Genomic DNA, 12653 nt, shown 5'->3' on the forward strand with positions numbered 1-12653 from the left:
GTTCTTCTAATAAAAATTGATCTGTACATATATATATATGTATATAGCTACTTGAGTGTCATTCAGTGACTGACATTTCCTCTTAGTGTTTGGTGTCTGCAGTCTCTACTCTTATACAAAATGATGATATACAGTAAGACAAAGATCTGTATGTTGGATATATCACTGATGTTAACTGTCTTATTAAGAGGAATTCTCCGCTTGCTGGAGGCAGTAAAATAAGCTTAATCACAAGTGCCTGTATCATAGCGGTAAAATAATGAACTGCAAAATCTTCAAAGGGTGCTTTTGTCGACTACATTATATGCACTCATTTGCCTCACAAAGACTGGAGAAGTAATGGTGAACTACAACTTCCATGTTACTTTGCTTTGGTTGTCATGGTAACGTTTGACGTCAGCCCTCCTTTTCTCCGGCAGTGCCTTGGACTGATGTGATTGGAAGGAAACCCCGTGGACTGCATTCAGTCGGGCGGCTGAGAGAATCAGCTGTGGCTTGGTAACACTGACATCTGCCAATACTCAGGTATGAAATGACTTGCAGCTTTTTAAAGTGCATTTTGAAACTCGTATGTATCATCTTAAGGTCTTCTGACTTTTCATTAATCAGACTAGCTATAGAGATTCATTGTCTCCAGTTGGTAGCAGGGTTGCGTCTTCCGGCGACGCTCATCAATCTAAAGAACAATGGCATGGCTAGCTTAGCTAACGTTACATTGTGGGATATGGCTAATGTCTGGTTTCAAAAGGAAATGGCAGACGGAGAAGGCGTGTCTGTCGAATAATTGAAGCTCTGAAATTTTGGCACTCATACAAACGGCACATTTTGTTTAAAACGAGGGTATTTAGCGATTTATTAATTAAGCGGTATGATGCTTGTCATCTTAAATTGAAAGTTTTTACAATTAGGTGCCTAGTGTTGAAAGGAAAAACGAGGTTAATTGAAATGTATTTTCTTGTGTGCCACCAGGCGAGCAGCTAGCTTAGTTCAACTGCGATACACACCTTTTTAAAGGCGTCGCGCCTACTCAGCTGTCTCCTGTTTTTCCTTGTATTCTTGTAGTTAACATTGTGTGTAGATATTTTATTTGAAATTGTGAGCATGACGGGCTACCTATGAAGTAGTCACGTTTATGCAAGACTTTTGCCTGGCGTTACTCTTTCAGGAAATAGACGGGGCCATACTTGAAACGAGTCACGCGGGCCTGAATGTAGCGGTTGTTTTTTTCATTCACTGAATTGCGTTTCTACGGTGAGATTGTGTGTTTGAGTTTGCGAGAAGCGCTTTTGGGTCAGTATCGACTACAATAGTGACTTTAATGCCAGTATAATGTGTCCAAGCACGCTTTACTTTGCGCACTTTAGCTTCCGCCTTTTGGGCAAGCCACAGGTACAGGGAAGGGTGTGGTGTGTGTACCGGAGGAACAGAGAGGCGCATCAGAGGCGAGCCAGCAATACAGGATTGAGTTCTTATTTTTGTCCGTACGGTGTCCACTAAATTCTCTTGGCATTATATTATTCTTATCATCCCTTCTGCACATCTATTTGCTGATTAAAGTCGATGCATATTAACATGGTGCATTCTGCTCCTAGGCGAGGGGTACACTGACGGGCAAAGATCGACTTCCTTGTTCACACACTTGTGCTCTTACGGTTATAAGAAGTTGTTTACTTACGGATAACATGACGGTTACAATAACTTTTAAAATTTCCTAGCTTATTTGGCCAAAGATTGGAACTGAAAAAAGAAATGCATTATTTTCTGTATGTTAGGATGGATCTGAACACAACACACTACACTACATGTACTGGAATGGAAAAAAGGGATTGATTTTTGTGTAAACCCACTGGCTGTTTTTGATAGGTCAATCGGATGTAAGCTATTGACATAGTAATGACAATTCCTATGTGTTGATGTGTGCATAGTCTACATAGTGCTTTAGGCTGTAAACTCTAGCTGGTATTCCACAGTTCTTCTGTTACAAGTCTACAGGATCTCACATTGCCCTATAACTTGCAGGGCTAATACTGTACAAGATGCTTAGGTGGCTACTTGTAGTGTTGCTGTGCAGGCTTTGTTGGCATATTAATTAAATAGATCTACAGCTTTGTTTACTGGTCTTATTTAAGCACAGATATCCCTTAAACAGAAATATCTGTTTTTTTCAGTCGGTCACAGTCTTTCTTTATGACTATAAATAAATCCTTCAAATGACAGGAAAAACTTCCACGGTATGCATCATTGTTGTTCCTTGTAAAGGTACTGAAAGACGGGGGGGAAACTCAATTAAACGTGTTAGGTGATGTGTGCAGTTTTTTTTTTTTTTTGTTGTTTTTTTTTAGGACCCACATTCATTATTGTATTTCCACTTTGACGCATTAAATGACCCTGAAATGAAAAATTGTATCTGCTGGTGGAACAGAAGAGTTGTCATACTACTTTTTAACTTAACTGATTTCAACCTTTTCTATGTTCCCCATTCTCCAGTGAACAGTCATGTCTGAGGCACCTCAGAAGGAACTGGTGCAAAAGGCCAAGCTGGCCGAGCAGGCTGAGCGTTATGATGACATGGCTGCTCTGATGAAGTCTGTGACAGAGGAAGGCCTGGAGCTGTCAAACGAGGAGCGCAACCTGTTGTCAGTGGCATACAAGAATGTGGTGGGTGCCCGTCGGTCCTCGTGGCGCGTGGTCTCCAGCATTGAGCAGAAGACCGAGGGCTCTGAAAAGAAGGTAGCCTTAGCCAAGGACTACCGGGAGAAGATTGAGACTGAGCTGAAAGAAATCTGCCATGATGTCCTGGTGAGATTCATTTATTATTAATTCATTATTTTTTTCTTTTAGATTGGGGGGGTTAAGAGACATGGCTGAGATTGTTTGGACATTTGCAGTGGAGGGATGGTGGATGGTGTGGTACTAGGAAATGGGCTATTGAAGCTGAAGCTAGTAGTAATGAGCAGAAAGGCCTCACAACAGACTAATGGATGGAGGAGATGCAGAGGGTCAAGACAACCTTTGAAATGATAAACTCAAAGTCATGAAAATTTGTTACACATATACTTTTAATATGTTGCTGAAATCTTTAAAGTTGTTGAGGCTGTGGTGATTTTCCACAGAAATATTCCACCAAAGGCACAGGAAAAATAATGGGAATTTGCTTAAAGATTAGCATGAACTGTGTTCCCCAGGTTGGGGGGGGGGGGGGGGGGGGGGGGGGGGGTGTGTAATAGAAATAATTCAGTCTAACAGTACACCATCCTTGCTGTGACCTCAATGCTAGAACATAATTGAGTTATTGTTAAAGATCATCTCAGCAATAGTGGTTTGCATTTGACCTTACTGATGTATGTAATGAGTCTATCAGCATCTTCTCATTTGAATATCCTAACATACTTTACTTGTCCTCTTGGCAAAGTCAGCTTTGCTGTATTTTTACTTTTGTACCATTGTGGAAAGGGTGTTTATCTTGATGCCCAAAAATATGATTACAGAAGTATTCTGTAAATATTACAAAGATTGTAATGGAAAGAGCGCGTATCTTTAAGACTAGTACTTATACAGCACACTTCTCTCCATTTTTTTAATTGATTAATGAAAGCACTTTCTATTACAAACTTCACCAAATCACTTACACATTTACACACATACAAGTACATTTTTATACACTAAAGCGCCTTCTAGCATTAACACTCCAATGGATGCATAAGGGAAAACTTGGGGTTCAGGGTCTTACCCAAGGATACTTTGATATGCAGAACAGAGGAGCCAGTGATCAAGCCACTGATCATTTCAATTGGTGGAAGACCCACTCTACCTCCTGAGCCACAGCCACATCTTAATAAAAATAGTGTACATGTACATACGTGTACATACCTTAATAAAAACAAGCAGGTGAGATGTTAGAACGCTTTTATTTTTATTTTAGTGGACACTCAATACAATAGACAGCTACTTGGGGTTTGTTAAACCTGAGTAGCGAAAAGACCGCGAGGGGGTTGAAAACGATGTGCCGGGAGTCCGCTGTTCTTGCCGGCTGTAATAATCCTCGACCTCGCTGTCTGCTATGGAGCTGGCGGGTCACAGACGTCTCCGAAAACGTCGGAGCGCGTTTGGAAATATATGATATCTTGATAAATCGAGCATATATTTGAAGTTTACACAGCTACATTCTCGCTTGAAAAGAACTTAATAGTTTATTTTGTGACCCAGAAAGAGTAATATTTAAAAGTTTTTAGCCCCGCTTGTCCGCCATTTCCGCGTTTGAGTTTTGGACGAAATGCATTCTGGGATATTTAGCTGTACCAAGTCCACACAAGTCACCACCGATGCATGCTCGATAAAACGGGCGGAGCGAGAACACATCCGGGACTTTTTCGCGTTCTCGGCTTGATGCGTACTTCGAATTGGAACAGTACTTGGTCTCCGACTGATGACGTATCACAAGTACACGAGAAGGCAAGTACGCATATTGAGAAAGGCCCTTTATCTTTAGTTACCAGGGACAACTTGAGTCTTTACTTTGGACTGTCCAGTTGAAGTAAACTCGAGATTCCAAGTTTAGCATGCTGGGAATTAGGGATGTTCCTGGTGACTAATTTCTTTGTCAACTAAATGAGGCAAAAAAAAAAATCAAGTAACTGGCTATTTAAAAACAAAAACACTCAGATTTCAGGTTAAATTTAAGAACCGTTCAACTACAAAAAAAACTCCAAGCAAAGGCTTTTTTAAAACGTTAGTCACATTCTTCAGTAATGAGTCATGCTGCCCAACTGTGAGGCACCTTGCAATCATGCACTCATGTACCCTGGGGGCTCCTTTGGGTAGGACAGCACCTGTCCACCTCAGCTAGCTCCTTTCGATGTGGAGGAGGAATGGCTCTCTTCTGAGCCCCTCCCGAGTGACTGAACTCCTCATCCTATAAAGAAGGGAAAGCACATCCACCTCTCAAATAACGCTCAGTTATGCTGCTTGTCTCTCTGATCTTTTTTTTTTTTTTTTTTTTTTTGTCTTTAAAAGAACTAACAGTAATGGTGTTAACAAAAAAATCAGGCCAAGATAAATGTTTTTTTGGCGTTTCTTACCAACTACGCTTGATCTGGTGACAGATGTTTGCATAACATTAGGACACGCTATTCACCGGCAGTGGTTAGAAAGTAAAATGTAAGACAATTAGATTAAACAACTATTACATCTGGTACCAGCTAGTGACAATAGTAACTAGAAAGTGCATTTTCTGAAGAAACTGCAGTGTGAATGCTGAAATCTGAATGTATCCACTGAAATGAATTGCTGAATGTTAAGTTAAAAATGTTGAATGAGCTGGAAAATACAGAATTTTTAACCTGAAAACAAAAGTGCAAAACTTTCGAAAGCTGATGTTCAGACAGAAGAAGTTGGAAAATAGCTGAACATGTTTAAAATGTAAATTAGAAAAAGATGAGTAATAACAAAATAAAATTTAGAGTCCGAAAACATCTGAATGAATATTAAAAGTTCATATTCTTTGAATCACTGAATGACTAAAATGTGATCCCTCCACTTGGCTCCACACAGTTTAAAAAGTTTACAACTCTGAGCTTTGAAAGACACGCTGTTGGAAAGAGAACAACAATGGCTACATTTTGAGGGTAAAATGATGGCTGTAGAGCAAACACTGTGGACACAGCAGCAGTTGAAAGAGAAGTGTTTAAGATGAATCTTGGCAGAGTGAGAGACAGAGCTAGTTAAGCAGGCAGGTGTGAGCCTGGTTGCTATAGTGACTGCACCCAATGGCTCCATACACACGCACACAGACATGCGCCTCACTTCTGCTGCTTAAAATAAACAAAAGTCAGCCCGAAACAAATCCTTCCCAAATGAAAAGTACAAGTCGTATTGACAAAATTCTGACCCTGAAAGAGTTGGAGGGAAGAGGCTGTGCATTGGTGACATTTATGAAAGAACCATAACACCTATTACAATAATAAACACATTGGATGAAAGAGGGCAGCGATGGCTACGTTTTGAGTGTAAAATCATATCTGTAGAGCAAACGCTGTGGACACAGCAGCAGTTTTAAGAAAAGATTTTAAGATAAATTTCCCCCCTCCTCCCACTCTACCAGGAGTCTAAAAAACATACGGAATAGATAATAAAATTTTAAAATAATAATAAAGATTAGAAGAACAATACTGTGAATGCATTCACAGTAGCATGAATGCTTGAAAAACGCTAATGATTAGTTGACTAATTGTGCATGTCCCTACTGGGAATATAAATGCACACATGGTTATCTGTTTGGAGGGTTACAAAGCCCTCATCTTTCTTTTGGCTTGATCAGCTTGCTGCATCTACATTCTGTTACCAGATGAAGTATTTGTATTTTTGAAAAAGATGCATTTGTTAACTCCACTAATAGTTTACTTTTTCTACTGATCTTAGCCACTTGTTTTTGTGTTAACTATTTTTATAATTTTTGCAAACATATTAAGTACTCTATCCATCTGTCGGAGCTCTGCTTCTGTTCATCCCTTTCCCTGCGCATTATCTGCCCGGTGACTCATTGAGCCCTAATCCTATAATGACAGAGGCTGAGCTACAAATGTTCTGGCTCACTGCTCTCCACTTCCGCCAAAAAGCCTTATGGGGACTGAAAGAGAGAGCCAAATGGGCACATAAGGGGTGTGGGACAAGTGCACCAGCAGTGCGTACTTTAAGTGGACTAGTTTGTGTGAGCTTTCATCTGGCCCAGTCTAAAGACATGTTTATTCCTGTTCTTAGTAGCAGGACAAAAAAAGCTGTTGTCACAGACAGTGCAAACATTACTGAGGATGCAAAATATTTCACTTAATTTCTTCTTTTAAGGTTGGTTTTAAGCAATGTGATGTTAGTACTTGTTACATAATATAATTGTAGCAGTGAGTGCTCCTGCCTCATGGTGCCTGCACAAACACGTGTGCACACACCCTGATGCTCACTCTCACTGGCATGAATAAGATGAGGAACCACGTGTTAACTGGAAGGAATCTCCATGCAGACATAGTTTGTGCATTACTGTCATGTTTAGAAATATTAAGTTATTCCATATTTTAGTAATAACTCTCTGTTCTTAACTTGGGGATAGAACTTAAGATAAAAATGTAATGAAAGCAGAGTTGCTGCTACGTTGTTATTGGGTTTGTTTGTTTGTTTTATTTACTCCCCATCATGCCATGGTTGTAGTTTTGATTTTAGCCTTGCCAGTGGCCCAGACCTACATTGACATCCCAGAGGGCTTCTCTGTTCAGTCACATCAGTGTAACAGCACTCACAAAATGCTTTTAGACCATTTTTGTAATGTATTTCCATCTTGCAACATTTATTTTTCCTAAGGAACAAAACTCAGCTCATCATGTTTTTGGAGGTCATATTTAAGACCTGTGAAAACATACAAATCAAGATGTTATTTTAATGGAGGTTTAACATTTGGTCACCAATGCTACAAGGAACAATTCTGCTTTGCCATCTGTAATCTCTTTATTGCACAGCTCTTGTGAGAAGTGCAAATGGCCAGATGGAAACTACATTAAAATTAAAGTATTCATTCATCGTTGTATACAGGCGCTTTGAGTACTCCGGGAGAGTAGAAAAGTGCTATATAAGAATCAGTCCATTTACCGTTAATGTTTGATATCGTTTCATTGCTCTTTAATATAACACATTACCAAGGCACACTCCCACTAAAGAAAGGTATTCTGTTCCCTGCCTGCTAGTATTCATGTTACCCTCAGAACTAGGGTACCAAGTGGTGCATCCTTGTGTGGTGAAGAGCCGAGCTGGGTTCTGAGTGACCTACTTCTAAGCAAAAGCTCATCAGGAGTTCAGCAGCCTGGCTTTCTCCTCTTCCTTCACCCCTGTTGCTTTTCATCCACGCCCTCTTTTTTCCTCTGCCACAAATTTCCCATCTCAACCATCTTTACTCCACACTTGTCCATTCAGCCTGTCCACGTTTTTGTTTTTAATTGGACTAGGCAGAAATACCTTTAGCTTCTCCTGTAGGCTCAGGAAACAAGTGATGAGTAGAAATTGAATATTAACAGCACGTGATGTAAGAATACCGTTTTTTGTCAATGCATTATGCATACATTTACAATAAAGGTCACAGATGACTGCTGCAGTTTTGGCTTCAATGTTGTAAAACGTGCTTGCATATAGGGCTGTGCAATATGACCAAAATGTCATATCCCGGTATAAGATGTCTATCGTCCTGACAACGATATAAATGACAAAAATGTAACATTTTCTGTAAATTCTGTGAATCTCGGGCAGCTCGACTTGCGTGAAGTGTTTTCAGCTGGGTGTTGTGTACCTGGAGTCGAGTGTTTCAACCGATGCGTGAAACTATACATTTTTAGACATAAGTTGTAATGGCCGCAATTTTCTTTGAGTATTTATTACACGGCGTGCTGCGGGGAAAAGCCTGTTCTAACATTTGAGTCTAAGGTTTATTTTTTGGCACCTGATGGCTCTTTCTTTGCTTCTCATCTGTAAACACTGCATACTGTTTCACGTGATTCAATTTATTTTGAAAAGTCTCAACAGGATCTTGAGCTTTATTGTGAAAGGTTTGTGGAAAATAAACAAGCGGACGGCGGCGCCACGTGATGGTTTTACCGTCGTTGTTGCTAACGACAACGCATAAAAACAGTTGCTTGTCCATCCGTATTGTGGTTATATTAAACATAAGAGAAAGAGAGAACTTTAAGAAATTAATATAGCCACTACAGTGACCATCAAAACGATGAAAAAATATTGCCGTAAACAGATTATTTTGCGACACCACGAAACAAACGATAGCGGAAAATGAAACAATAGACGTTTTATATCGTCGTCCGATATATATCGTTATATCGAACAGCCCTACTTACATATATTAGAGAACATGTTTTATATGCACTTTGAATCACCTTGTTGTTGAATTGTGCTATATAAATAAACTTGCCTTGCCTATTATATTAAATATCTTAGTCCATTGTTTTCTAAAACTTTGCTGTCTGTTTTTGTTTTCAAACAGGGTCTCTTGGACAAGTATCTTATTCCAAACGCTACAGCAGCAGAGAGTAAAGTCTTTTACTTGAAAATGAAAGGCGATTACTATCGCTACCTAGCGGAGGTGGCTACAGGAGACACCAAGAAAGGTAAGCTCCATTTCAGTATGGTGATGGTTTAGATCTTTGGCTGACTGAGATAAACTGAAATATACATATTAGATAAGATATCAGTTAACTTGTGAAAGTATCGGAGTGTACTGAATGACTGTGCTCTTTTCTTTATACTATTCTTTTGTAATTATATTTAAACCTTTTTCTCTTAACACCACAGGGACTGCACTTTATTTTGTTGACTTGTTACAATGACAATAGAGATTCTAATTCTGAAGTGTCAAAATGTCCTCCTTGAGTAAGAGGTAGGATGAATGTACTAAGGGCTAAAAGATCTTTGGTAGTTGCTGTCAGTTTTTAGAAAACTTTGAAAAAGATTACATTGAAGCATAGGTTCTTTTATTTTTATTTTTTTTTTACATACGATACCTTTTATTTGGTCTACAGTGACCAGCTTGGATTACTTGAATATTTTTCTTGGGATCAAATCATTATGGTCCTTTCAGGGATTTCCTACTTTTTTTTTTTTTTGACCCAGATGGTTGGGGGAAAGAAAGCATGCCAGTGTCTACAAATGAGACCGATGCATTCCCTCTTTGATGGTCTCTTTAAAGTTACTAAACTCTACTAATACTGGGAACATGGCTGAAAATTGTATTTTATACTTTTATACAGTCTAGTTTTATATTAAGTTCTGTTCTTTTTAAAATGCATAATGGAAGTCTGTGCAGGTCCCCATGGGTTAGACCAGTCAGATGTGTGTGTGAACAGGACAGGACATCTGTGGTAAATAGTTTGAAAACGCAGCTCCACTGCCCTTTCCTTTCTCTTTCAGGCATCATTTCAAATTCACAGGAAGCCTACCAAGCCGCCTTTGATATCAGCAAAAGTGAAATGCAGCCCACACACCCAATCCGTCTTGGTCTTGCCCTTAACTTCTCCGTTTTCTACTATGAGATCCTCAACATACCTGAAGAAGCCTGCAAGCTCGCCAAGCAGGTAAACTCATTACTCCACATAGCTTCTGTTTACATTTCTGAAGATTTTAAAGTGCTAACTGTAATGTTATTTCTCTGCTATCAATCTTTGAGGACTCAAGTGTAAATTTGCTGTTAAATACAAATGACAGCTAAAACCTGTGTACACAAACACAACAGCTTGTTTTAGGCTATCGAAATCTCACCGAACTGTGTTTTTGAACCCTGTAGGCCTTTGACGACGCCATTGCAGAGCTTGACACCCTGAGTGAAGACTCATACAAAGACAGCACACTAATCATGCAGCTATTGAGAGATAACTTGACGGTAAGTTACATTTCTTAAATCTTACTACTGAAATGACATTTTTCTTCACAAAATGATTTACCTGACTCAGACTAAAACTTTGTGGTCAGCTCTGGTAGTCCCAAATAAGTTATTTAACATAGGTCTGTATTTTAACATTCCTTTAAGATTAGATGTTAATGATTTTTGCTGTCCTTGCATGTTTGCCTCTCCTCTGCCGGGTCATTAATTCCTTTCTTCCCACTTACTGCTCCTTCTCTTTCCACAGCTGTGGACCTCGGACAACCAGGTTGAAGGCGAGGATTCAGAGCCAAGAGATTGAGCCAGACCCCCGTAGTCATCCCTGTTGTCCTGCCATTGTCCTGGCTCATCTTCATCATGATCATCAACACTGAGACCACCTCATTTTGATCATTGTCATCCAACTCTTTCCATCTTTTTTTCTATCTAAGGTTTCTCAGTACTCATCTCATTCCCATCGGTTTACTATTCCTTCTTTTTGTAGTAACTGTGGGGAAAGGGGAGGGGAATTCAAGTGGTGTGGTGGGAGGGTAAAAGTGTTTGGGTTTAGATGTTTTTGGGTGTTGCATTATTAAGGTGCTGGGTGAAAGGGCAGTTTCTTAAACTCATGAAACATGCAGCAGGTTAAGTTTGTAGAAGTAAGAAAATATTTAAGCTGTATGTGCTGTACTACTCATTAACGGTGCTGTTTTTGACCATCCTTTGATGACACATTTGTGCTTGACAAAAACAGGAGCTGCCTCCTTATATTTGAGGTGACAACAACTGAGTTTGTACATGGCAAGGGGAATAACAGCAGAGGTAAAGACAGTGAAGATGTGATTGGGAGAAGGAAGCCAAGATTTAGTTGGAAGACAAGGTTACATTCTACATACTGTTGCTCAACTTTCTACTCTTACTATCTTTTTTGTTTGTTTTTAGTAGACTGCTCTTGTATTTTTATGCATCAGTTATGAGGTATAGAAAACTTTGAAGAACAAAAGAGCACGAGCACACAAGCTTGTATTGTTTTTGTTTTGTATTGGCACGGCAGTTTAAAAAAAAAAAGAAAAAAGGAAAAAAAAAGAAAAAGATCCATCTGCGTATCTAATTAATGCTTTTTCAAATTAAGACATTTTGTTTTGTTTTTTCCTTTTTCTCAGTACTTGCCTGAACTGCATGGTGGTAAGAAGTAGTTTTTGGAGGAGTAAAGAAGGTTGTTGTTGGGCTGGTTAGCTTTGTCTGTCTTTGGAATTTTCTTACAGGACACCCAAGCATAACTGTAATTTTTGGGGGAAATGTGTAATTTCATGTAAGTGGAATAAAAAAAATAATTAAGTTTAATGTGTCCATTTCATTGCTACATTGGTGGGATTTGTGTTACAAGTTACCACTATACCCACCTTTTTTTCCACGCAGCAATATAAACGACATGCAGAATCTAATATAATGGATTAGTTACAAATACCGGTAAATAACTACTCTACAACACAGACCACATCTGGAAATTGGAGATGGAGAAATTCAAACACTAAAACGCCTTATACACATCTGAAAGCTATTTGATGGGATTTAGAAGTACACGTGTTGTTTAGCTGAAAATACTTGAAAATCTAGAAAAAGGAAAAACGAAAAATTTGTGCTGCTCGGCTCCTTGGGTGTGTCTGCTGCTTCACTACCTTAGCTGTGAGCGCCCAGAGCACAGCCATGTCAGAGAAATGCTGAGTTGCTGCCGCATCTTTCAGAACCAACCCTCCAGTGAACACGAGTGCAATAAATGACACGGGAGTGTTCCTGCAGACGTTTCCCTCAGCTTATCTTCCTTGTAGTGTGACAAAGGTTACATGTTCACTGCATGTGAAGGATAACGCTTTATATTTTAGATAATGTCTTTAGTTTTCCAGGACTTCGTCCCAGTAATCAGAAAAGGCAATGGCTGACCGAAACGTGATGGAAGTAGCGTTGTTTAGGACACCAGGTAGTCTCTGCCCCAAGCGTCCGTGGTCTGTGCTTTGCCACCACAAGTATGCCCTTGTTGTTCCTTTTCCCCTCGCTTTTATAGGCGAATAATCACAAGAAATTCGTGAATACACGCCAATTAGAATACAATGTTGAAGACATAACTGAACATATAAGCCTCGTAAGGTGTAGAAAACAGTAAATCTTAAACGTTTATGAGACAGATTATGCGTCAGATTTTTAATTGTAAATTAAATATAGAGTTCAAATATCGCGAGATGTGTGACGTCAAGCA

At 39.4% G+C, this 12653-nt stretch overlaps 1 protein-coding gene across 1 annotated transcript; it reads left to right on the forward strand.

Moving 5' to 3' along the window:
• The first annotated feature begins 413 nt into the window (after positions 1-413).
• LOC146658487 (14-3-3 protein zeta/delta-like) lies at positions 414-11743 on the forward strand. Its single transcript, XM_085422110.1, has 6 exons — positions 414-525; positions 2488-2799; positions 9029-9152; positions 9952-10115; positions 10325-10420; positions 10668-11743. The coding sequence occupies exons 2-6, from the start codon at positions 2497-2499 to the stop codon at positions 10719-10721; spliced, it is 741 nt and encodes a 246-aa protein (XP_085278236.1). The 5' UTR covers positions 414-525; positions 2488-2496; the 3' UTR covers positions 10722-11743.
• The last annotated feature ends 910 nt before the right edge of the window (positions 11744-12653 follow it).

This window comes from Rhamphochromis longiceps, linkage group LG11 (assembly GCF_057381845.1).
Source record: "Rhamphochromis longiceps isolate RC_006_pf linkage group LG11, R_longiceps_female_GT1.1, whole genome shotgun sequence".
Lineage (NCBI taxonomy): Eukaryota > Metazoa > Chordata > Actinopteri > Cichliformes > Cichlidae > Rhamphochromis > Rhamphochromis longiceps.

Bases quoted from the DNA above. Each gene is read 5' to 3' on its own strand.
- LOC146658487 (XM_085422110.1), top strand. From the start codon at position 2,497: ATGTCTGAGGCACCTCAGAAGGAACTGGTGCAAAAGGCCAAGCTGGCC. The intron at 9,153-9,951 runs GTAAGCTCCATT...TTTCTCTTTCAG, and splicing joins TACAGGAGACACCAAGAAAG to GCATCATTTCAAATTCACAG. The intron at 10,421-10,667 runs GTAAGTTACATT...CTCTTTCCACAG, and splicing joins TATTGAGAGATAACTTGACG to CTGTGGACCTCGGACAACCA.